Source organism: Pristiophorus japonicus, chromosome 13, assembly GCF_044704955.1.
Source record: "Pristiophorus japonicus isolate sPriJap1 chromosome 13, sPriJap1.hap1, whole genome shotgun sequence".
Classification (NCBI taxonomy): Eukaryota; Metazoa; Chordata; class Chondrichthyes; family Pristiophoridae; genus Pristiophorus; species Pristiophorus japonicus.
The window spans coordinates 64,179,228-64,206,466 of record NC_091989.1 but is presented as its reverse complement, the minus strand read 5'-3'; the positions used below and the strand labels follow the sequence as shown (position 1 = coordinate 64,206,466).

At 42.7% G+C, this 27,239-nt stretch overlaps 1 protein-coding gene across 5 annotated transcripts in view; it reads right to left on the bottom strand.

Moving 5' to 3' along the window:
• plekha5 (pleckstrin homology domain containing, family A member 5) overlaps positions 1-27,239 on the bottom strand; it is a 411,417-nt gene that overhangs the window by 156,931 nt on the left and 227,247 nt on the right. For all 5 annotated transcript variants that reach the window (XM_070897587.1, XM_070897582.1, XM_070897585.1 and 2 more), the window contains one exon: positions 26,135-26,218. In XM_070897587.1, the coding sequence (XP_070753688.1) occupies positions 26,135-26,218 (84 nt within the window). The remainder of the gene's footprint in view (positions 1-26,134; positions 26,219-27,239) is intronic.

Here is a 27,239-nt window from a genome sequence, read left to right as displayed (position 1 = left end):
AAACAGGGAATTATAGACCGGTCAGCCTGACCTCAGTAGTGGGTAAAATGATGGAATCAATTATTAAGGATGTCATAGCAGTGCATCTGGAAAATGGTGACATGATAGGTCCAAGTCAGCATGGATTTGTGAAAGGGAAATCATGCTCGACAAATCTTCTGGAATTTTTTGAGGATGTTTCCAGTAAAGTGGACAAAGGAGAACCAGTTGATGTGGTATATTTGGACTTTCAGAAGGCTTTCGACAAGGTCCCACACAAGAGATTAATGTTCAAAGTTAAAGCACATGGGATTGGGGGTAGTGTGCTGACGTGGATTGAGAACTGGTCGTCAGACAGGAAGCAAAGAGTAGGAGTAAACGGGTACTTTTCAGAATGGCAGGCAGTGACTAGTGGGGTGCCGCAAGGCTCTGTGCTGGGGCCCCAGCTGTTTACATTGTACATTAATGATTTAGACGAGGGGATTAAATGTAGTATCTCCAAATTTGCGGATGACACTAAGTTGGGTGGCAGTGTGAGCTGCGAGGAGGATGCTATTAGGCTGCTGAGTGACTTGGATAGGTTAGGTGAGTGGGCAAATGCATGGCAGATGAAGTATAATGTGGATAAATGTGAGGTTGTCCACTTTGGTGGTAAAAACAGAGAGACAGACTATTATCTGAATGGTGACAGATTAGGAAAAGGGAAGGTGCAACGAGACCTGGGTGTCATGGTACATCAGTCATTGAAGGTTAGCATGCAGGTACAGCAGGCGGTTAAGAAAGCAAATGGCATGTTGGCCTTCATAGCGAGGGGATTTGAATACAGGGGCAGGGAGGTGTTGCTACAGTTGTACAGGGCCTTGGTGAGGCCACACCTGGAGTATTGTGTACAGTTTTGGTCTCCTAACTTGAGGAAGGACATTCTTGCTATTGAGGGAGTGCAGCGAAGGTTCACTAGACTGATTCCCGGGATGGCGGGACTGACCTATCAAGAAAGACTGGATCAACTGGGCTTGTATTCACTGGAGTTGAGAAGAATGAGAGGGGACCTCATAGAAACGTTTAAAATTCTGACGGGTTTAGACAGGTTAGATGCAGGAAGAATGTTCCCAATGTTGGGGAAGTCCAGAACCAGGGGTCACAGTCTGAGGATAAGGGGTAAGCCATTTAGGACCGAGATGAGGAGAAACTTCTTCACCCAGAGAGTGGTGAACCTGTGGAATTCTCTACCACAGAAAGTAGTTGAGGCCAATTCACTAAATATATTCAAAAGGGAGTTAGATGAAGTCCTTACTACTCGGGGGATCAAGGGTTATGGAGAGAAAGCAGGAAGGGGGTACTGAAGTTTCATGTTCAGCCATGAACTCATTGAATGGCGGTGCAGGCTAGAAGGGCTGAATGGCCTGCTCCTGCACCTATTTTCTATGTTTCTATATCCTTATTAGGCGGGAAATTGCGTTAGGGAAATTGATGGGATTAAAGGCCGAAAAATCCCCAGGTCTTGATAGTCTACATCCCAGAGTACTTAAGGAAGTGGCCCTAGAAATAGTGGATGCATTGGTGATCATTTTCCAACAATCAATCGACTCTAGATCAGTTCCTATGGACTGGAAGGTAGCTAATGTAACACCACTTTTAAAAAAAGCAGGGAGAGAAAGCGTGTAATTATAGACCAGTTAGCCTGACATCAGTAGTGGAGAAAATGTTGGAATCAATCATTAAGGATGAAATAGCAGCCCATTTGGAAAGCAGTGTCAGGATCAGACCAAGTCAGCATCGATTTATGAAGGGGAAATCATGCTTGACGAATCTTCTGAAATTTTTTTGAGGATGTAACTAGTAGAGTGGACAAGGGAGAACCAGTGGGGATGTGGTGTATTTGGACTTTCAAAAGGCTTTTGACAAGGTCCCGCACAAGAGATTGGTGTGCAAAATCAAAGCACATGGTATTGGGGGTAATGTACTGATGTGGATAGAGAATTGGTTGGCAGACAGGAAGCAGAGAGTCGGGATAAACGGATCCTTTTCAGGATGGCAGGCAGTTACTTGTGGGGTGCCGCAGGGCTCAGTGCTGGGACCCCAGCTTTTTACAATATACATTAACGATTTGAATGAAGGAATAGAGTGTAATATCTCTGGCGGTGTGAGCTATGAGGAGGACACTAAGAGGCTGCAGGGTGACTTGGACAGATCAGGTGAGTGGGCAAATACATGGCAGATGCAGTATAATGTGGATAAATGTGAGGTTATCCATTTTGGGGGAAAAAAACACGAAGGCAGAATATTATCTAAATGGCGGCAGACTAGAAAAAGGGGAGGTGCAACGAGACCTGGGTGTCATGGTTTATCAGTCACTGAAAGTGGGCACGCAGGTGGTAAAGAAGGCAAATGGTATGTTGGCCTCCATAGCTAGGGGATTTGAATATAAGAGCAAGGAGGTCTTACTGCAGTTGTACAGGGCCTTAGTGAGGTCTCACCTGGAATATTGTGTTCAGTTTTGGTCTCCTAGTCTGAGGAAGGACGTTCTTGAGGGAGTGCAGCGAAGGTTCACCAGACTGATTCCAGGGATGGCTGAGCTGTCATATGAGGAGAGACTGGATCAACTGGGCCTTTATTCACTGGAGTTTAGAAGGATGAGAGGGGATCTCATAGAAACATATAAGATTCTGATGGGACTGGACAGGTTAGATGCGGGAAGAATATTCTCGATGTTGGGGAAGTCCAGAACCAGGGGACATAGTCTTAGGATAAGGGGTAAGCCATTTCGGACTGAGATGAGGAGAAACTTCTTCACTCAGAGTTGTTTACCTGTGGAATTCCCTGCCGCAGAGAGTTGTTCATGCCAGTTCATTGGATATATTCAAGAGGGTGTTAGATATGGCCCTTACGGTTAAGGGGATCAAGGAGAGAAAGCAGGAAAAGGGTACTGAAGGAATGATCAGCCATGATCATATTGAATGGCGGTGCAGGCTCGAAGGGCCGAATGGCCTCCTCCTGCACCTATTTTCTATGTTTCTAAACAGACTCCACACACACTCGCTACAAACAGACTCCACACACACTCGCTACAAACAATCTGGGTAAACAAGTAAAACACTAAATGCTAGAAACCGAAATAAAAATAGAAAATGCTTGAACCACTCGGGTAAGGCAGCATCAGTATTGAATTGATGGGAAGTATCTATTGTTGGAATAATCAAATCAGCATTGCAGCAGCATCCAATTGAGGAGGAATAAACGCCAAATGTGAAGCCACATTAAGTTGCAAGTCTATGCATTTATTCTAAAATCCAGTGCATAATGTGCATCTATTTTTTTTAGGGAAAATACAATAGTTATATTATCTCTGAAACATTGTGTCACATCCACCCAAAAAATCCAATTAAAGAAAAAACAAAACCTGATCTCCTGTGGTGGTGTCTATGGAGAGACAAGAGTTGCTGCATAGGGATGAGAGAGAGGAGGGGTACATAAGGATGCTGAAATGATTTTGAAAGCAGTTAGTGAGAGATATACATACGAACAATGTAGTTTTTGTTTAAGATTGGGTCCTGTAAAATAAATAAGCAGTGCTTTCTTTATCTACTGAAGGTAGATAAACTAATACATTTTGTGACCCACACATATGATAGTTATATAAATAAGTTGGTGCACGAAATGTGAGATTTGCAGCCAAATCAAGGGGAAAAAGGGAACGAACAGCTCAGAGGCGAAAAGGAGACAGAGGGTGTAAAGTCCTTACTCTACAGCATGAAACCACACGAGGCACATTCTGGGGACAAGGTCACAATGTGACCGTAACTCTTTATTCACAGGACTCCAAAGACGATGACCCTGCATGGGACCTCCCTTTTTATACCTGTGTGATCAGGTAAGGAGCGGGTCCCACAAGTTCACCCCTTGTGGTCAAGGTGTGCATCTAGGTTGAGAGTATACAGTAATACAGTGGTGTTACATTGTGGTTACATACATGACAGAGGGAACATTTTGTTTTGGTAGATTGGCCTAAAACAAAAGGACAGTGGACTCAGAGGACAGCAGGCTCCGAGGACAGCGAGCATTCACTTGAATTATGCAGTTCTGTTGTTGAATGGAACCTGGTTCCTGTTAGCTTATGAAGTGATATAGAGCAAGGGAGCACTTCGGGTCACGTGAGCAATCTAAGACTCCTTGTACCTTCAGGAATCCCGCTTCTCAAAGTAAAATAGCAGGTCATGCTACCATGGGGAAGAAAATGAAACAATTTGCGTCAGCAAACTTGCCATCCGTGAGTTGCATGAAGTATCTGTGCGCAGCAGAATCAGTGTGTGGTGATCTCCCCAGTAGTAGCCTCATCATCATAGGCAGTCCCTCGAAATCAAGGAAGACTTGCTTCCACTCTAAAAGTGAGTTCTTAGGTGACTGAACAGTCCAATACGGGAATTACAGTCTCTGTCACAGGTGGGACAGACAGTCGTTGGAGGAAAGGGTGAGTGGGACTGGTTTGCCACACGCTCCTTCCGCTGCCTGCGCTTGTTTTCTGCATGCTCTAGGCGACGAGACTCGAGGTGTTCAGCGCCCTCCCGGATGCTCTTCCTCCACTTAGGGCGGTCTTTGGTCAGGGACTCCCAGGTGTCGGTGGGGATGTTGCACTTTATCAAGGAGGCTTTGAGGGTGTCCTTGAAACGTTTCCTCTGCCCACCTGGGGCTCGCTTGCCGTGAAGGAGTTCCGAGTAGAGCGCTTGCTTTGGGAGTCTCGTGTCGGGCAAGCGAACAATGTGGCCCGCTCAACGGAGCTGGTCGAGTGTGGTCAGTGCTTCGATGCTTGGGATGTTTGTCTGATCGAGAACACTGACATTGGTGCGTCTGTCCTCCCAGGGGATTTTCAGGATCTTGCGGAGGCATCCCTGGTGGTATTCCTCCAGCAATTTGAGTGTTTACTGTATATGGTCCACGTCTCTGAGCCATACAGGAGGGCAGGTATCACTACAGCCCTGTAGACCATAAGCTTGGTGACAGATTTGAGGGCCTGATCTTCGAACACACTCTTCCTCAGGCGGCCGAATGCTGCGCTGGCACACTGGAGACGATGTTGAACCTCGTCGTCAATGTCTGCCCTTGCTAATAATAGGCTCCCGAGGTATGGAAAGTTGTCCACGTTGTCCAAGGCCGTGCCATGGAATTCAATGACTGAGGGGCAGTGCTGTGTGGTGGGGTCAGGTTGGTGGAGATCCTTCGTCTTACGGATGTTTAGTGTAAGGCCCATGTTTTCGTATGCCTCGGTGAAGATGTTGATGATGACTTCGAGTTCAGCCTCTGAATGTGCGCAGACGCAAGCGTCGTCTGCGTACTGTAGTTCGACGACAGAGGATGGGATGGTCTTGGATCTGGCCTGGAGGCGACGAAGGTTGAACAGCTTCCCACTGCTTCTATAGTTAGTTCCAGTCCAGTGGGGAGTTTGTTGAGTGTGAGGTGGAGCATTGCAGTGAGGAAGATTGAGAAAGGGTTGGCGTGATGACGCAGCCCTGCTTGACCCTGGTCTGGACATTGATTGGGTCTGTGGTGGATCAGTTGGTCAGGATCACGACTTGCATATCATCACGGAGCAGGGGGAGGATGGTGACAAACCTTTGGGGGCAGCCGAAACAGAGGACGTGCTCCATAGTCCCTCGCGGTTAAGTGTCAGAGAAGGCCATGTACAAGAAAGGGTTGGTGCTGTTCCCTGCATTTCTCTTGCAGTTGTCGCGCCGCAAAGATTATGTCCGTTGTACCCCGTAGTGGACCGAATCCGCACTGTGACTCCGGGAGGAGCTCCTCAGCCACAGGAAGACGACGGTTGAGGATGATTCTAGTGATGAGTTTCACAGTGGTTGACAACAGGGAGATTCTTCTGGAGTTGCCGCAGTTAGACTTGTCCCCTTTTTTTAAAGATGGTCACAATTACTGCATCTTTGAGTATCTGTGCACAGCAGAGTCATTGTTTCGTGATCTCCTCAGTCGTAGCCTGGAATGACCCCGTAAGTGTGAAAGTTAAGGGTGATTGTGACATTTACAACCAATAGTAGCATGGTGCCTGGCATAACTCTGAGGCAGCCTGCTTGTAAAGCCAAGCATCCACAAGCACAGTTCATACAACAACTGGAGGTATGCATAATCTGTTATGGTGACAAGTCTGACAACTCTCTGTTGCGCCTATTCTTTTTGTCACAAAAAGCAAAGATATGGGGCAATTCCCACAGGCAATTGCATTGTGCACTATTTGAAATGGTGAAGGACAAAATTATACCAGGTTGGGAAGTTAGTGCGAAGAGCAAAATAATTTTTTGAACATCTTACAACTACAACTGCTGGGCCCTCTAATTTCAGCTAAGTTTAGCAATCCTTGATGATAGCTTTTTTACCAGCAAGGCCATGAATGGACAGAAAATGAATGGGCGTATGATGCCACCCATGCCATTACCACCTCTTTGAATGCATCCACCCACCCAAAAATATGTTGCCACTTTTCCTGGCCAATAGAAAGGACCCCAGAAAATATAATGGGCAATAAATAGGCAGGCTTCTGGTAGAACGGAACTTTGACCCATTTTTTGATTTCTCTCTCTCCCCCACCGCCACCACCCCCCTCCCAATTCACATGTTAAACAAGCAGTCGTAATCAGAAAATATACTCCATCAATTTGCTGCTTCATGTTCAACTGACATCTATCTGTTCGAGATGAATATTCAGAAGGATGTTACAAGTCACATGGCATTATGCAAAAAGACTGCTCTGGCAGTTGTCCTGGCCCAAATTCTTCCCTCAACCACTCAACATAGCCAAAAAGAGAGAGATTAACTGTTCACTCATCTCACTGCTGTTTCTGGGATCTTGCTCACACAAAATCTCACTGCTACATTGCCTACATAACAAGCACTGCACTTCAAAGTAATCTATTGTACATGAATTGCTTCAAGAGATTTGAGACACATAATAAGTTGCAAAGTCTTTTTGATTATAGCCTTTCATTAGTTTGTTCTGTTATGCAAGAGATCTTTAAAGTAATCAAATTCTAGGGTTTTTAAAACCTAAATAGAGAGATACTGTACTCGTTTCTTTCGCTGCAAACCATACTATTTATGCCCTTTTCTGCCTTCAGGTTTTTCAGGAAGACTGTGTGTAATTTTAAATTGCACATTCTCTTCAGAATGAGCATTCTTTTGGAAAATTGCAGTCGGTTCAATTTAATTGTTACACGACTTGCCAAAGCCGTTATAAAATATTTCTATTCATTTCAACTTGTTTCAATGTAGATCATCTTTTTTGTGTGTTGATAGAGGTGAAAGGGGGAAAAAGCAGGGTGGAAAAGTACAGTATATTGACAAAGTCAAGTCTTTACATTAAAAAAATACAATTCTCACCTTCATTTTGTATCAAAGAAAACCCTTGAGCATATAATGTTCATCCGATCAATGGCAAAGTAGATTGCACGTCTTAAGCCCTCTTTGCACAACTCCAATTCCAATAATTAAAAAAAAATCAAAATAGGCCAGTATTATAGGTATATGCACGCTTTTCCACATCTACCACTTACAACTTTATTTTTGATTTTTTTTTAAACACATCAAAATTTTCCTTTTGATATCTTCAGTACCGATGTGTTCCTTGTAGTCAGTTAAAAACCAGAATTGAGAGAAGCCTGGGAGCTGGCTACCCATTCACCCCAGAGCTGGATGGTGTAAAGTGGGAAGATAGCCTCACTACATAGTTCAAACAAAAGAGCTTAACCACTGACATATGTTAAAAAGTAACTGATTTACATAAAATATTGAACATATCAGAAGTTGCAAAAACTGAGTAAGATCTGATAACTGTTTTAGATACAGATTACATAGGCAATCCAAAATTTTCAATTCTGCAGATAAATTACAAAGCATTGAAGAGGAGTGAATGTTACATCCCTGTACAAAAAGGCCAAAGGGATAAAGCCAGATTATTAGAGATCAGTAAGCCTCACGTTGGCAGTAAAAGGAAAAACTGCTGGAGACCATAGGAAATGATGAGGCTTTTGAAAATTATGGGATAATCAATGGGGATGCGTAAATAAGACGTACTTGACTAGTTTTCAAATATTTCAAATTATCAAGCAAATCGAGTAAGGAAATACAGTGGAGTAGCATATTTAGATTTTTAATAAGCAGTCAATACCACCTAAAAGATTTGTTGCGAAGATTAATGCTCACATTAAAGATGAAGTGGTGGCATTGTTAAACAAGTAGCTGATGGACTGATGGCAGAAGTAAATAGATGTTTCTTGGACTAGTAAGATGTACCCAATAGCATGTAACATTACTACAAAAGCAAAATACTGTGGATGCTGGAATCTGAAATAAAAACACTGGAAATCTCATCGGGTCAGGCAGCATTTGTGGAGAGAAAAGCAGAGTTAACATCTCAGGTCAATGACCCTTCATCAGAACTGTTGAGTGTTCAAAAAGAACATTCTTAAGCACTGAAAGGGAGAGGGGAAGAAAGAACAAAAAAGTGAATGTCTGTGATAGGGTGGAAGGCAGAGACAAAAGGGATGATGAGCTGAATTGAAATGTTAATGCCAGGAGTTAGAAAAACATTAGTCAAGATAGGGTGTGAAAGGCTGCCATTGGAGACAAGAAAAAAAAAACCCATAGGCTCACGGGGTGCGGGGGGGCGGGTGGAGGAAGAGAAAAGGGAGGCAAAGCTGGGCAACGGTTACGCTCAGAAATTGTTGAACTCGATGTTGAGTCCAGAAAGCTGTAAAGTGCCTAAACGAAAGATGAGGTGCTGTTCCTCGAGCTTGCGTTGAGCTTTGTTGGAACCGCGTAGGAGGCCAAGGACGGAGAAGTCAGAGTGGGAGTGGAAAATTAAATTGACAGGCGACCAGAATCTCAGGGTCACACTTACAGACTGAACGGTGGTGTTCCACAAAGCGGTCAGCCAATCTACACTTGGTCTCACCAATGTAGAGGAGACCACATCATGAGCAGCGAATACTGTATACTAAATTGAAAGGAGTACAAGTAAATCACCGTTTCACCTGGAAGGCATATTTGGGGCCCTGGACAGTGGGAAGGGAGGAGGTAAAAGGGCAGGTGTTGCATCTCCTGTGCTTGCATGGGAAGGTGCCGTGTGAAGGGGAAGGTGTGCTGGGGATGACTGCAGAATGGACCAGGGTGTCACAGAGGGAGCGGTCCCTTTGGAATGCTGAGAGGGGAGGGGAGGGGAAGATGTGATTGGCGGTGGGATCAGACTGGAGGTGGCGGAAATGACGGAGGATGATCCATTGAATGTGGGGTGAAAGGTGAGGACACATGGACCCCTCCCTCTGGCCTCTTACCGAGAGGGAAGGGGTGATAGCAGAGGTTCAAGAAACAGAACAGACATGGTCGAGGGCCATGTTAACCACAGCGGAGGGGAATCCTCTGTTGAGGAAAAAGGAAGACACGTCAGAGGCACTAGTGTGAAAGGTGGCGTCATCAGAGCAGATGCGACGGAGATGGAGAAACTGGGAGAATGGAATGGAGTCCTTACAGGATGTGGGCTGGGAGGAAGTGTAGTCCAGGTAGCTGTGGGAGTCAGTGGGCTTAGTGGATACTGGTCGAAAGCCTATCCCCAGAGATGGAGACAGAGAAGTCGAGGAAGGGAAGGGAAGAGTCGGAGATGGGCCATGAGAAGGGTGAGGGAAGGGTGGAAATTGGATGCAAAGTGAATAAAATTTTCAAGTTCAGGGCGAGAGCAGGAAAAGGCACCAATATAGTTATCAATGTACTGGAAAAAGAGGTGAGGGAGGGGATCCGAGGAGAACTGGAAGAAAGAATGTTCCACATATCCCACGAAAAGGCAGGAATAGGTAGGACCCATGCAGGTTCCTATAGCAACATCTTTAATTTGGAGAAAGTGAGTGGATTTAAAGGAGAAGTTGTTCAGCCAGGCAGAGAAGGGTGGTGGTGGATGTGGACTGGTTAGGCCTCTACACAAGGCAGAAGCGGAGTGCACCCAGGCCATCTTGGTAGGGGATGGAAATGTAGAGGGATTAGATGTTCATGGTGAAAAGACGACTCTTGGAGCTGGGAAACTGGAAACTATTAAAGTGACAGGACCCCAAGAAAGAATGCAAAAGGCAGGAGGCAACAGAGCAGAGTAGCACTGGGGTAAGTGTAAACCACAAGGTGATAGGAAGGGACAATATGTATGAAGATAAAGGGGCTGCAGGAGGGGTCAAAACTAAAAATCATGGTTTAAAAGCTTATATTAAAACACTCTAACTAAACGCACACAGCATTCGAAATAAAGTAAATGAGTTGACGGCACAAATCATTACAAATGGGTATGATTTGGTGGCCATTACAGAAACGTGGTTGCAGGGTGGCCAAGACTGGGAATAAAACATACAGGGGTATCTGACAATTCGGAAGGATAGACAAGAAGGGAAAGGAGGTGGGGTAGCTCTGTTAATAAAGGATGATATCAGAGCAGTTGTGAGAGATGATATTGGCTCTAATGAACAAAATGTTGAATCATTGTGGGTGGAGATTAGGGATAGTAAGGGGAAAAAGTCACTGGTGGGCGTAGTTTATAGGCCCCCAAATAATAACTTCACGGTGGGGCAGACAATAATCAAGGGAATAATCGAGGCATGTGAAAAAGGAATGGCAGTAATCATGGGGGATTTTAACCTACATATCGATTGGTCAAATCAAATCGCACGGGGTAGCCTGGAGGAGGAATTCATAGAATGCATACGGGATTGTTTCTTAGAATAGTATGTTACAGAACCTACAAGGGAGCAAGCTATCTTAGATCTGGTCCTGTGTAATGAGACAGGAATAATAAACGATCTCCTAGTAAAAGATCCTCTTGGAATGAGTGATCACAGTATGGTTGAATTTGTAATACAGATTGAGGGTGAGGAAGTAGTGTCTCAAACGAGCATACTATGCTTAAACAAAGGGGACTACAATGGGATGAGGGCAGAGTTAGCTAAAGTAGACTGGGAACATAGACTAAACGGTGGCACAATTGAGGAACAGTGGAGGACTTTTAAGGAGCTCTTTCATAGTGCGCAACAAAAATATATTCCAGTGAAAAAGAAGGGCGGTAAGAGAAGGGATAACCAACCGTGGATAACCAAGGAAATAAAGGAGAGTATCAAATTAAAAACCAATGCGTATAAGGTGGCCAAGGTTAGTGGGAAACTAGAAGATTGGGAACATTTTAAACGACAGCAAAGTATGACTAAGAAAGCAATAAAGAAAGGAAAGATAGATTACGAAAGTAAACTTGCGCAAAACATAAAAACAGATAGTAAAAGCTTTTACCAATATATAAAAAGAAAAAGAGTGACTAAAGTAAATGTTGGTCCTTTAGAAGATGAGAAGGGGGATTTAGTAATGGGAAATGTGGAAATGGTTGAGACCATAAACAATTATTTTGCTTCAGTCTTCACAGTGGAAGACACAAAAACCATGCCAAAAATTGCAGGTCACGGGAATGTGGGAAGGGAGGACCTTGAGACAATCACTATCACTATCACGAGGGAGGTAGTGCTGGACAAGCGAATGGGACTCGAGGTAGACAAGTCCCCTGGTCCTGATGAAATGAATCCCAGGGTATTAAAAGAGATGGCAGAAGTTATAGCAGATGCATTGGTTATAATCTACCAAAATTCTCTGGACTCGGGGAGATACCCAGCGGATTGGAAAGCAGCTAATGTAACGCCTCTGTTTAAAAAAGGGGGCAGATAAAAGGCAGGTAACTATAGGCCAGTTAGTTTAACATCTGTAGTGGGGAAAATCCTTGAAGCTATCATTAAGGAAGAAATAGCGGGACATCTAGATAGGAATAGTGCAATCAAGCAGACGCAACATGGATTCATGAAGGGGAAATCATGTGTAACTAATTTACTGGAATTCTTTGAAGATATAACGAGCATGGTGGATAGAGGTGTACCGATGGATGTGGTGTATTTAGATTTCCAAAAGGCATTTGATAAGGTGCCACACAAAAGGTTACTGCAGAAGATAAAGGTACGCGGAGTCAGAGGAAATGTATTAGCATGGATAGAGAATTGGCTGGCTAACAGAAAGCAGAGTTGGGATAAACGGGTCCTTTTCAGGTTGGAAATCGGTGGTTAGTGGTGTGCCACAGGGATCGGTGCTGGGACCACAACTGTTTACAATATACATAGATGACCTGGAGGAGGGGACGGAGTGTAGTGTAACAAAATTTGCAGATGACACAAAGATTAGTGGGGAAGCGGGTTGTGTAGAGGACACAGAGAGGCTGCAAAAAGATTTAGATGGGTTAAGCGAATGGGCTAAGGTTTGGCAGATGGAATACAATGTCGGAAAATGTGAGGTCATCCACCTTGGGAAAAAAAAACAGTAAAAGGGAATATTATTTGAATGGGGAGAAATTACAACATGCTGCGGTGCAGAGGGACCTGGGGGTCCTTGTGCATGAAACTCTTTTTGGAATCCCAAAAAGTTAGTTTGCAGGTGCAGCAGGTAATCAGGAAGGCGAATGGAATGTTGGCCTTCATTGCGAGAGGGATGGAGTACAAAAGCAGGGAGGTCTTGCTGCTACAAAAGCAGGGAGGTCTTGCTGCAACTGTACAGGGTATTGTTGAGGCCGCACCTGGAGTACTGCATGCAGTTTTGGTCACCTTACTTAAGGAAGGATATACTAGCTTTGGAGGGGGTACAGAGACGATTCACTAGGCTGATTCCGGAGATGAGGGGGTTACCTTATAATAGATTGAGTAGACTGGGTCTTTATTCATTAGAGTTCAGAAAGATGAGGAGTGATCTTATAGAAGCATTTAAAATAATGAAAGGGATCGACAAGATAGAGGCAGAGAGGCTATTTCCACTAGTCGGGGAGACTAGAACTAGGGGGCACAGCCTCAAAATACGGGGGAGCCAATTTAAAACCGAGTTGAGAAGGAATTTCTTCTCCCAGAGGGTTGTGAATCTGTGGAATTCTCTGCCCAGGGAAGCAGTTGAGGCTAGCTCATTGAATGTATTCAAATCACAGATAGATAAATATTTAAACAATAAGGGAATTAAGGGGTATGGGGAGCGGGCGGGTAAGTGGAGCTGAGTCCACGGCCAGATCAGCCATGATCTTTTTGAATGGTGGAGCAGGCTCGAGGGGCTAGATGGCCGACTCCTGTTCCTAATTCTTATGTTCTTATGACTGAGGGCATCGGAGGAGTCGTTGATGTAGGTGGGAAGAGAGTGGACAAGGGGAGAAAAAAAAAAGTCAAGATAGGAAGAAATAAGTTCTGTGGGCCAAGAACAGGCTGAAACGGTGGGTCTACCAGGGCAGTCCTGTTTGTGGATCTTGGGAAGGGGGTAGAACCGGGCTGTGCGCAGTTGGGAAACTATGAGGTTGGTGGCTGTGGAGGGAAAATCTCCAGAGGATACAAGGTCAGTGACAGTCTGGGAAATGATGGCTTGACGTTCAATAGTGTGGTCATGGTCCAGGGGGAGGTAGGAGGAGTTGTCAGAGTTGGCGATCAGCCTCTGCAAGGTAGAGATCGGTTCGCCAAACAACAAACAGCGCCACCCTTGTCAGCAGGTTTGATGACAAGGTTGGGGTTGGATCTGAGCGAGCAGAGTGCTGCAAGTTCAGAGGGAGAGGTAGGTTGGAGTGAATGAGGGGAGCAGAGAAATTGAAATGGCCGATGTCCTGTCAGCAGTTTACAATGAAGAGGTCTAGAGAGAGTAAGAGGCCAGACGGAGGGGTCCAGGTTGAACAAGAATTCTGAAAATGGGAGAAAGGGTCGGGGGCGCGGTGGGGGAAGACCCCTGGCTGAAGAAGTGGGCACAGAGGCGAAGGCGGCAGAAAAAAGAGCTCAGCATCGTGGCGAGCTCGAAATTCATTGAGGCGTGGGCGTAAGGGGATTAAGTTCATGCCTTTACTGAAGACTGATCGTTCGGGGTCAGAGAGGGGAAGGTCAGAGGGAATAGTGAAAACACAGCAAGGGATGAGACTGAAAGAAGGGATGGGATCAGAGGGAAGTGTAGGGGAAGGAGGTTCCGGAGGGGCATTGGTGTCCAAGAGTTGCTGAAGTTTATGATCCTTAACACCTGAAAGGAAGCAAAAAGGTTTTTGGTTAAAGCGCCGGATGAGGCGAAGGATGAAATGGAACTGGGGACCAGGACAACTTAGAGATCGAGTGAGTTGGTGCTGCTGAAGAGAGGTCGAGAGCGTGCATGTGGCGGTGCATAGTATTAAGTGTGGATCCCAGGATGCGGCGCGAGCCGTGGTTGGAGGAACATTGAATATCTCGGAGATATCTGTAATCCTGGCTGAATCCAAAACATGAAGGGTGCAATTTCAGTTGGAATCCACGTGGATTAAGTCTGAGGCGGAGAGTTACTGAGGAAAGAGATGTGGCTGTGAAAGCAACATTGATCTGTATTAGGACCTATAACTTCCATATACATAAAAGATTTGGGAATTGTCAAAAAGGGAAGATGGAAGTTTGCTATCAATACATATCAGGGTATGGTAAACTGCACGAAGAATACGGGAGAATTAAAACAGATTATGGGCATGGGCAATTGTGTGGCAAATACAGTTCAACATAAATAAATACAAAACAGTACATTTTAGGAAACAATATGAAAATGGAAATATACTCCAATTGGTAATTTTCGATGGAGTGTTGGAACAGAATGATTTAGGAGTCCAAATACTCAGATCTTTAAAAGGAGGATTACAAATGAAAATAAATTAAACTGGGACATGGATTCGAGGTTTCATATACAGAACAATGAATACAAAAGCAAGTAGTTAGTAAATCCGTACAAAACATTGGTTAGGCCACAGTTGAAGTAGTCTGTGCAGTTTTGGGAATTCCATTATAGAAGGATATCCTGTGAAGCGTCTTGAGATGTTTTATTACATTAAAGGCGCTATATAAATATAAAGTTGTTGGAAAAGCTTCAACATATATTCACTGGGATGATATTAGGGATGAAAGGATATCGTTATGATAACCCTTGAAAAATTAGTGCTACATTCATTGGAGTAGACACGATTAACAGGTGATTCTATTTTAAAAGCATTTGAGAGAGTGAATAGTGAAGGATTATTACTGAATTGGCTAACAAAGTTGCCAAGCAAACCTCAATCTAGAAGATTGTTCAGTTAGGGATAGCATCCAACAATTGCCAAAATTTCATTCATGGTTACGCAGCAAAGTCTGTGAAGCCTCATTTAAATTGAACATACTAATGCATCTCAATTAAAACTGAAATGTTGTGGTGACTCATTGTTGAAAATACCACCTGTCCAGGAAAGGAGACAACCACATATCTCTGATGCCAGCCACAAACCTCAGTTGGGATGCAAGGTCATATTGCTGGATCTCACCCGATCTAACAATTACCCCCCACCCCTCCTCCTGATATTTAGCCTGTTTGCTCATCCCTTGGTGGCAGTGGGTGAGGGTGGAGTGTGGATGAGGCAGGGAGGGAGAGAGGTAGGGGAGGGGGAGGAAGAGGGAAGGAGGTGAGGAAGAAGAGGGGATGGAAAGGAGAAAAGTAATGGGGATAGGCAGGGGAAAGAGAGAGAGAGAGAGAGAGAGAGAGAGACATGAAGGCAGGCGGCAGTGAGTCAGATATGCATTTATATAATGTCTGATCACATTGTTGAAAACACTCAAAGTTGCTTCAAAAAATGAATTTATTTTTTCCTGCTCCCTTAAATGTAGCCATTCTGTATCACAGAAAAAAATGTGCCACAAGGAATGGTCAGCTAATCTGTTCTTTTGTTAAGAGAAATCTTGTCCAGGACCTTGTGTCTTCTTGAAACAGTGACATGAGATATTTTAACATCCACTTTTACTGGCAGGTGAGACCTCAGATTAACAGCTCATAAGAATTCTTCCCTCACATCATCAGCGTCATCAGTTTGAGTTGAGCAATGTGGGAGCTTGTAATAGCATCACTTCCATCTTGCCCCAAAGGAATGGGTTGGGTGTATTTGGTTTGCATTACAATAAAAATGTTCAACTGTTTCTAAAATTAATGTCTGTAAATCTTTATTCAAAAGTCCATCACATGATACAGAAAATGAGGAAAATCACAATGTTCCAATTCTATTTTTAGCATAGCCAGGAAGAAATGCTGCGATGCTGCATACAATAAGTCATATTCCCTTTGTCACCATGATAAAGTCTTTACAAAATGAGGGCTAGGCATTAAGGAATGCTGAAGATTTATTTTCATCTTTTTTGGTTAAATTGTATAAGACCATAACCCACAATGGTGAGACAAGCAAGCACATTCATTGGGTGGGGTGCAGACAAACAGGAATGATCACACTGAATCTAGATTTTTATTAACTACAATCCCAAGAATAATCTCTGCACTGCGCAACGTTTGGTCCTACTCCTGCCAAGTTCAGCAGAATCACCAAATACAGTGCTTTAAAATCTGGTATTTTTGTCCCCCACAGCTTGAAGAAAAATATCTATCAGATGTGTACAGTTTAGAAGCATGCAATCACCATTGACTGATTAAACAGTACAACCTCTAACAACTCTTTACTGTGCTGCACTATGGCCCCAAGTTTCATGCCGCGGCAAAAACGGCGCACCTCTGAGCTGAGCGCTTGTTTTTCGCGCCGAAAACTGCGCCTAAAAAAAAAATCCGATATTCTCAAGCTTCTTGATGTCTGCTTGGCGCGGCGCGCTCATCGCAACAGGGGGCGGAGCCTAACACTCGCGCCGATTTTCTAAGTAACAGGGGGCGGGTACAATTTAAATTAGCCTTCGTGGTGCCGGCAACCCTGCGCGTGCGCGTTGGAGCGTGCGCGCAGTCTCACACAAACATTGGCACGCGGCCATTTTAAAAAATACTGCAGAAAAAGTGAAGATTTGTTTCTTGGACCCCTGCAAAGGCTTGTAATTTAATTTTTTTTGATATTTCTGTGTGTGAGGGAGTGCTTTTAGCAGCACTGCTGAATAAATCACCTGCTGAAATCAGTGAGTTCAGCTTTTCACTGTTAAACTTGCAGAACCGGTGCCGCATTGGTGCATACAAAGTAAGGACTGTGTGTTTGGAGAAATAAGAGTGCCAATTCAACTTTGCAATAATACGTGTGTTGACAATGCAGCACCCATTCTGCAAATTTAAATATAAAACTGTCGATGTGGCTGCCTCTCCCTGTCCAAATGGCCTCAGTCCTCCTCACAGCTCGAAGGCTGCTGCGGTATCTTCGGCTGCCGGCCAGCCACTGACGCTGCTGATATCCTATGGTCGAATGGCCTCACGTACGTCCGCTGCTGATTCTTTGGCTGCCGGCCAGCCACTGACTCCGTCCCTAAAGCGTGGCCGAATGGCCTCAAGAACCTTAATGAACTGCGTGTGTCCTGCGTTGATTCTTTGGCTGCCGGCCAGCCACGAACGCCACTGCTATCTCATGGCCGAATGGCCTCACATCGGTCCGCTGATTCTTCGGCTGCCGGCCAGCCACTGACATCTCATAGCCTAATGGCCTCTGGTCCGTCCGGTGCTGCTTCTTCGCGGCCAGCCACGAAGAGAATGAAGGCCAGCCTCAAGCACTGCAGCTCAGCTCGAAGGCTGCTTGCTGCCGCTGCCGTCGAGACACTGACGCCACACCGCTGCCTGAAAGGCCTGCCTGAAGCACTTTCACACAGGTAGGAACATGGCTTATTTTCTTTGCTTATAAATTTTTATTCAGGTTGGATTTATTTGTATAATATTTGTATAAATATAACTAAGGATTGATTGTAGAATTTAATGACTTCCCTTCCCCCCCCACCCCTCCCCACCTCGTTCCCTACGCCTAATTTGTAACCTGCGCCTGATTTTTTAAAGTGTAGACAAGATTTTTTCAAGCGTACAAAAATCTTCACTTACTCCATTCTAAGTTAGTTTGGAGTAAGTTTTCACTCACGAAACTTTGAAATCAGGCGTAAGTGGCCGGACACGCCCCCTTTTGAAAAAAAAATTCTGTTCCGAAGTGAAACTGTTTTACCTGACTAGAACTGGAGGAAACTAAATGTGGAGAATTCCGATTTCTAAGATACTCCGTTCTACACCAGTTGCTCCTAAAAATCAGGAGCAAATCATGTGGAAACTTGGGGCCAAAATATCATGCAAATTTAGATAGCATTCCAATCCAACAATCTTCCGTTCAGATCCCAGTCCTCACATCCCAACCCAGCCTGCCAAGTTCCAAACACGAACCTTACATTGAGTGCTTAATGGCTGTCTGGACATAGTGAAATCTCTCTACTTTTTCACTATTTCCTAAAAACCAAGGAGAAAATGCACATTCTTGACTATTTTGGCTTCCACACTTGAGGTTCTTTGCAACATAGTTCCAGATGCATGGCTGTTCTGGGTTTGAGGTAGGAATAGAACCAGTGTAACAATAGTCAACTTCATTTTTCTTCACAGCTTCTGCGGAACAATTGAAGCTCTGATGCAACTTCAATTTAGTTTCAAGACAAGCGAGCATTTCTACAGCATCTCATTGGTATGCACTCTACCGTATATAGAGAATGCTGCTTTCTTTTAATCTGATCTTCATAAATAGGTTAAATAATGGGAGATGGTGATAAAGATTGCATTCTCCACAAGCACATCCCATCATTATATGGGCATATCTCATGAGCCTTTCATAGTTACTGCCAAGACATGGGGATATGGAAAACAATAAGCTCATGAAACCAGTGACTGAATAATTTATGCATCCCATGCTCAAATTGTACAGTGCACAATACAAACAACACTAACCGGTTCAGATACATTTAAAAATGACCACTTTAATGTAATGTGCTATGAGAATTCAAAATTTAGAGAGGACATTGACTATTCTATTGTTTCCATTTGGGCATCCTTCTCAACAGTTGACCTCCACTGATTAGTCACAGAGACAAATGCAATGGCACACCAGGTCAGTAATAATATGCAAAATAGTTAAGTGCCATTTTAGTATTCATAAAAATTCCAAACATCAGTGTTAATGTAATAGCAATGTGAAATATAAAACTCATTGATTCATTACTGAGCATTAAAAAAAAAATCAAGTCCAACATTTCCGTCCCCCATCTCAACCAGACACACTATAGGAAGTAGCTGAATAATTCAGAATATGCATGCAATTAGCCTCAAAGGGTCAATATTCTTCAGTTCTCAACACTAAATGTCTACAATTTCCAAGATCAAAAACCGAGACACACACAATCCTTACGATGTACCAAAACAAATATGAAATAAAGTGGCTTCCTGCAGTGTATTTTGAATTGAGGCAGTTATGAACCTTTATAATTAGAAAACCGCTTACATCAATAAAACATTCCTCATGGAACTCTTTTACTATAATCAACATGCACGGTTATGTACAGATAATTCCAACAATAAAGACCTTTTACTTCTCACAACTGAGATTGCAGATCACTCAAAACAATTAGAATTCATTTTTGCACACTGCGATTCAATCGGGAAACACAAACTGCAATTTTACCTTTTGTATATTGTGATTGACCTTGTAGCAAGATTAAATATTCAGCAGAAATTCAACTGACCACGAGCTTGTCAAACTGTCTAACAAGCATACAGCCACAGGCAAAATATTCCTAGCGATGTTTTCCAAAATAAAGCTAAACCTCTACATCCTGGTATTCACTCATTATTTTTGTCATCCTGCTCCTTGTCAGTTGAAAATAAAAAAGTGCAGGCAGAATACATGCAACGTGTACTGTTAGCACTGAATTTTAATATGCTGGCACATTCTATTGCTCCATCTCACAGTACTCGAAACTAAATGGTTAGTGATAGCGGTAGCCACTAGCACATAATTACTATGTAATAATTGAAGCCATATTCGGCAGTCCTGCAAGGAACCGGCACTGTTTAAAAAAGTGAATTAATGGGCCCAAGTTTCCACAAGAAAAAAAACGGGCGCCCCTCCGAGCTGGGCGCCCCTTTTTCGCGCCTAAAAAAATCCTCGGTATTCTCCACCTACTTACAGGTCCTCTGGCCCTCGGCGCAGCCAGCACGAGCTGTGGGGGGGGGGGGCGGCGGAGCCAGGTCCCGGCACTGAAAACAGTGCCGGGACCTCTGCACATGCGCGCTACAGTCGGCACGTAAGTGCAGTAGCTCCAGGCGCCGAACTGTGTGGGAGGGGCCCGAAGCACGCAGCCCCTAGCCCTGGCTGAATGGCCTCACTGGGGCTGCGTGGATAAGGCTCCTCCCACGGCCAGCTCCTGCTCCCCGCCCCCGACAAGACCCGACCCCCGCTCCCCCCGCCAACCAGACCCGACCCCCGCTCCCCCCGCCGACCAGACACCCGCTCCCCCCCCACCCCCGACTGACCCGACCCCCCCCCCCACTGGACCAGACTCCCGGACTGGATCCGATCTCTCTCTCTCTCTCTCTCTCTCTGCGACACGAACGGCTTTCTCCCGCCCGCCCCCCCCTCTCCCGCTCAGCAGCACGAACGGCTGCAGAATTCTCCCTGGCTGAAGCACTTCCACACAGGTAGGAAGATGGTTTATTTAATCTTTTCTTGGCTTATAAATGTTTATTCAGGTTGGATTTATTGGTATAATATTTGTAGAAGTATAAATAAGGATTTATTGTCGAATTTAATGAGTTCCCTTCCCCCCCCCCACCTCGTTCTGGACGCCTAATTTGTAACCTGCGCCTGATTTTTTAATGTGTAGAACAGGTTTTTTCAGTTCTACAAAAATCTTCACTGGCTCCATTCTACTTTAGTTTGGAGTACGTTTTCACTGTGGAAACTTTCAAATCAGGCGTCAGTGGCCGGACACGCCCCCTTTTGAAGAAAAAATTCTGTTCTAAACTAGAAATGTTCTACCTGACTAGAACTGCAGAAAAAAAAATGTGGAGAATTGCGATTTCTAAAATAGTCCGTTCTCCACCAGTTGCTCCTAAAAATCAGGCGCGAATCATGTGGAAACTTGGGCCCATTGTGCTGGAGATGAGCAAGGTTAGCATCGATGTGAGAAATGGAACACTTGACTATTTTGGTCACCCAGTACCCTGTATCAGCGTCATGCACCATCAGGTCACATTCAGTATAGCGGCCCATATTTTGTTATAGCAAGGCATGTAAGGGCATTTGCCGTTAGTTATACTTGCCCCAGCACCCTTCAGCTCAAAGAAATGTGAGCTGATAACGGCACAACGAGAGAAACAGAGCATCTGAGACCTGAGTGAACAGGGCAACCCATGAGATTTAAGGATTGAGAAGTAAACAGCGGGCAGACTGAGAAGGAGGGTGAATTCAATGTTAAATTATATATAGAAAGACAATTAAAGGAAGGGAAAGAAATATTGGATTGAGAGACAAAAAAGAAAGGAAAAGTAAGAATTTTTTCTTTAAATTTTCAATTTGACATTTTTAAAATCTCAACAATTAATACCTGAAGGAAAGAGACGCTACACTTTTAATAGTTAATTTTTGGTGCTAGAGAGGTTGCTTAGCAGTCATGAACACTTATCACATTGTTAAAACGATACGTGCGCTTGTAACTACTAGCCCTATATATCTGCAGCTGTTTTACTTTCTATATACCGTGCAAATATAGCAATTTAAAGACATTCAATGCATGTCAATGGTGAGGCATACAGTGAAATGGTACAGCTAACAGCAGAGCGATGCAACTTTGATAGCAACCTTTGAACATTGGCATTTAACAATCCATCTGCTCCTCGCCTGAAAGTTCCTGTACCATTTGCACATAAATAACGACAAATGCCATTAGCCTCACTGTTATTTTGACAGCAAAATCTGACCTATTAGTTGCAGGCTAAAACTGCATCGACTCTGCTCCCACAACATGCATTAGTACAAACTTTGAGAGCAGCCCTGTGGCTCCTGCAAGTCAGATTGTTAATTTGGAGATATTTTATGTGTTGGATCCATATCCACCAGGAACTGTTTGAAACCATCATTTGCAACTCAGTTCGCATAGGATCCTTGCAGCAAAAAACAGCGGAGATTTTTATCCCATCAATCTGGGCTGGATACAAGCCTAGATCTCAAAAGTGAAAGTCCAATCTGCAAACTTACCATATCATCTAGATGTCTAATACTGCAAAAATTGCTATAAATTCCTTTAAAAAAATATATATATATATAGGTCCAGATTTAGCCATCAAAATAACAAAGTTAAGTCTTCTCATTACAAGCACAAGTACCCTTTTAACAATGTAGCAATGTTAATTACTGACAATCCACCTCTGGCACTGAAAATTAGCTATTGAAAGTGCGGAGTCGCATTACTTCAGGTCTGAATTGTTGTTGGAGATTTTTTTTTAAGTCAAATTTTTAAAATTCATTTTTTCACTTTTCCTTTCTATCTTTTATTCCTCTTACTCCAAATTTTCCTTCCCTCTTTATTTATCTTTCTGTACCCGAGTTGGCATTGAATTCACCCACTCTAATTTGCACCTCCTTCTCCACCATTCCGCTGTTTATTTCAAAATCCTTCAATCTGATCAGTTAAGGAGACATAGTTACTTGCTCTGTTCACTCTGAACCCTGATGCCCCATTTCCTTTGTTGTGCATTATCAGCTTGCACTTTCAGCAACTTGCCACACAAAAAAATTAAAAAGCCTAATCACGCAAGAGCAAGTCTAACTAACAACAGACGCCATTAGATGCTCTGCTGTAGCAAAATCTGGGCCATTGTGCCTGCTGGTGAATGTATTGACTACTAATGTTTTGAAATCATTCTGTTCCCATTAGAAGTAATTTTATTGATTCAAATACATTTCTCTTTCACCGTGACTCCCCCGCCTCCCCCATTCTCAATATAACTGACTCATGCTGATTACATCAGAAAGGATTAACTGGTCAACTGGGCAGAAGTTGCATGATTCAAAATTGAACTGGAATGAGAAAAGCCTAACTGCAGGAAATCATTCAAATCAGTAGGCAATTTGCACCCTGAAAACTGTGGAGAAAATTTGCTTTTCTGAAACTGTAAAACTAAGTTTCGAGACATAATCGAGGATGGCAAAAAGGCTAATATACCGAATTGCACAACATCCCGCACTCCTGCAACTGGACTAGATGGGTTATAATTACAAATACAACCTTTATGTGCAGCAGGAGGTTTGCACTTTTTAAGGTGATGAGATCCCATACACATTGGCTCCCTTGACCTGTTCAAATCAAATAAGCCATAATTTGACTTTACTTTTACTTGCCCAAAGTGTTGAGAGTGTGGAAATGGATCAACTGACTGTCACCCAGTTATCAGACATACAGGCACAGTTTCATTACTTTTAATAAGTTGTTTTGTTTTAAAAGCGAAAACTCCTTTCTTTCAACTGTTTAGGAAAATATTAAATGCAGGTTGCATTTGAAATCTGAAAATACTAGTGATAGAGCTATCAGATAGTTACACAAGAAATTATTTTAATAGGTATGTTTTTCAAATAACATGACTGTTTAGACAAATCTTCAGAAGTTTAAAGAATTGATGGATATATTAATATATTTTGCACATTGTTTTAAAGAGTTCTAGTTTCAAACCCCTTTGAGGGATTGGAGTGAAACTGCGAAATGAACATGAGATTTAAAAGGTGTATTTTAATGGTCGAAGCAGGTGGTATGGGTATAAGTTACTGGTGTACTACACACATTTTAAAACCAGGAACTGCCATCAACCAAAGGCTGAGAATGAGTTCCAGAACTGACCCAAACAAAGTAGATGTCAATTGGCCGATATTTGGAAATGCCAAATATCAGATGAATAAAATAGCATTAATCATTGAGCAAGAATGATTCTTGCCATAGTTTTTGAACAATGACGAACTTTGAGAAAATTTTGCAGGATTATGCTTTAAAAAGTTTTTTTTTGAAGTGGCAAGTTTTTTCCCCCAGTAGGTTTACAGAACCTTGTCTGTGGTTATTTTTCACATGTGAAGCAAGACAGTGAGTGTTGAAAGGGTATTTGACTGGAGGCTGTCAGAGCTGAGGCCAATCCTCATGTATGCCAACACAAAAACCCAATAAAAATGAATAATATAGTCCCCCTCTGCCCCAGAAAAAGCTGACAGCTCAGAAGTAACAACATAAGCAATTATGGCATGTGAAAACAAGAAGTTAGACTGAAAATTAAGGGCATATTTTAGCTATATTCAGCATTTTGCTGCAGAGGAAAATCCTGAAGTACAAAAAAGTGCAGCTTGCAGCAGTGGTGGAGTTAGAAATTACTAAAGGGGGATACAATTACTGAAGGGAATACAACTGCTGAAGGCATGACATTCATTTTCTGGATGGGGTGGGGCAAAGACCGAGAGGCATCAACATTTCAAAGAAGCAGCTGCAATCCATCGTGAAGAAAAGAGCTTCTGTGAAGACAACAGCTGAACATGCTCTCAAAAGTTTCTTTGTGGAAAATTACATTTTTCACATTACATTTTAGCAGTTTGCTAGTTCTAACTTCGTTGGGGGACAAACGCTACATAAAATACATGTGAAATTATGACTCCGAGACCATCAGCTCATTTAATAACATTTTTATCTCAAGTTTATGTACATCCAACAGCAGGCAGAAGTATTCTCTGAATGACCCTCCAACTGATCAGATTAGTTATGATAGTCTCCAGTCCTCTTATCAGATTGATTTTGAATCCCCCAAACCAGTGGGAAGAATTGATTTTTCTTCTGAGGTGCAAACAAATTGACAATTGGGTTGGAACACAGTCAGCTTACAACACCGACAGTTGCCATGGATGAATGACAATTAGCACAAGATCACCGAGTATAATTGTAGCAACCGAACTCTTATCGTAGTTAAGATAAATTAACTCACACAGATTCAGAATCAAACTGATGTATCTGGTCTGTATGGCTTAGTGCCAGATTAGGCAGTGCCTTTAACTACTAGGCCTTCTGGGACTTTTCAATACAAAACTACACTAATTTAGAGTGAATAGCATACAAGTTGTATGGTGTGCATTTGCAACAATTAAGACAGCTGCTGATGAGAAAATATAAGCCAAGCATACAAACTTAGAATGTGGCTTTATAGTCAGTGAAGTTGCACTGCAATGGAATGGACTTTATGGGATCAGTGTCCCTGGGTGATCCCTCTTCCACACCTCAAACACAGATGATAACAATCCTTGTTTACATGTGAACAAAATAGTTTTCCAGAAAACAGGAAGGATATTTACAAGAATACATGTGTTACCATCAATTCCACGAGGCCTCATTGGAAAAATAAAGCCAGCATCCAACCAACTTGCAGATCATTTAAAAATAAGTGTGGCATTTTAATGGCTTTCTTTTGGAGAATAATACACATTTAATAATTTTCAATGGAGCAGCATGTATATACATGTTTAAAAAAGTTTAATTTCTATAGTTCATGCATGTATAATTACAGATCGGAACTCAAATTTTAGTATTCTCTGTTGCTACTGAAAAAGCACGGTTTAAAATGGCGATCTGCAACATCCATGGGCCACTACCATTGACTGACCTATCATTCTTAACGTGGCCTCATTGCAGAGTGTTTGGAAAACACGGATCTGCATTTTGCACAGAAAAACATGGACTATTTTGGGCATTTAGCAATCTGCTCTTGAACATTATTGGCACACATGCGAGAAGCCAGTTTGGCGTGTTTAGGAGCCAGACATAGGAAGCACAGGCTCTTGACGGCAGCTCCTGTAACTCAGGAAAATTTGAGCCTCCAATGATAAGAGGTCAGTCTCACCACCTAATGCAAACCCGTTACAATATATGGATGCGTCATATTTTCATGACGTTTTAGCAAAAATAGAAAATTAATTAGGGTCAGAGAATTTGGCAAATACAAAGTCAGTGAACATTTGGATGTAATTATGGTCATACAATTAAATCCTTTGAATCTTCTTCAGAAATGTCAATTACAGTGCAGCATTTTTGTGATGCCTTCCCACAAAAAAGCATTCATTTAAAAAACCACTTTGGGAACTAAACCACAGAGCTCACATTTAAAAACATCTGCAAGTAGTGAAATTAATTGGATAAGAATGTTGAATATTTCTAAGTCAGCAAATTAAACATTTACGATGTTGTTTTACTGATTTCTGCTGCTTGTGTGAACACTTTGACAACGCGCACAAGGAGAAAGTTGTAAAACTTACTCGTCGTTCATGACAAATATACAGTTTTCTTGTGATGTATGTCTTGTCACTGGATGTTTACAAGTTACCTTCCATTCATTATGACTGCAGAAAAAGAAAGAAAAACAGTCAGTTTGCTATGCTAATATCTTAGTTATTGCTTACCTCATTTCTTTCGGATCATGTACATACTTACAAAAGGTACGTAGTACATGGGTCGATACCTACTTTGTAAAGCCACCTTAAATCTATAAATGGTCAGCATGCAGCAAACACTCGAAATTTACCCAAGGTTGACTGGTTATGGGGGATTCACATGCCAAGCACAACCTAAATTAATTTGTGTCATGGTAGGTAGAGGCATATATGGCCTCAGACTGCCACTTTGTCTTTTAGACCCGACGCTGATCTAAACTGGCTTCATGATAAAATCCCTAATCAAACAAATAAAGCTAGCAGAGGATGGATTGTGCTGTGTGAAGGATGTCTATCATTTAAAGAACAAAATGCAAAAAACTGCTGGAAATCCAAAACAAAAACAGAAAAGTGCTGAAAACACTTAGTATTTCTGAGAACAGATGAGCTACTGTTTCAGATATAGACCCTTCGTTAGAACAGTTCTGAAGAAGGGTCTACATCTGAAATGTCAGCTCCTCTATTCTCTCTACACGTGAGCCTGGAGCAGCTGAGGGAGATTTATAAATAAGCATCTCCCTGACAACGGAGGCAGCTCAAGTCTGGAACTATTACAGGTCCTATCAAAGGGGACAAAATGAGAAATAAAAAGTAACGACATTATGACATCACAATGATGGAGGGCGGTGATTGATTCAATTAATATTGAAGGACCAATGGACAGGGAATTAATTTTAAAGACAGCTAATAGATTTAATTTGCTTCAATTGTTGATTTTCTAATTTTAACTTAATTTATGATTATTGTATATATTTAAATTTATTTAATATAATCAATCTTGATATATTGATTCTACCATTGTAGAATATTTATTGTATTTACCATGTAAATTCAATTTCTCTTTTTTTCTTGCTTGTATCTATTTGCGCACGCATTTTGGCTGCCGCTTCAGACTCGAGCCATTGACTTCTTTTCTTTTTACACTTCCTTC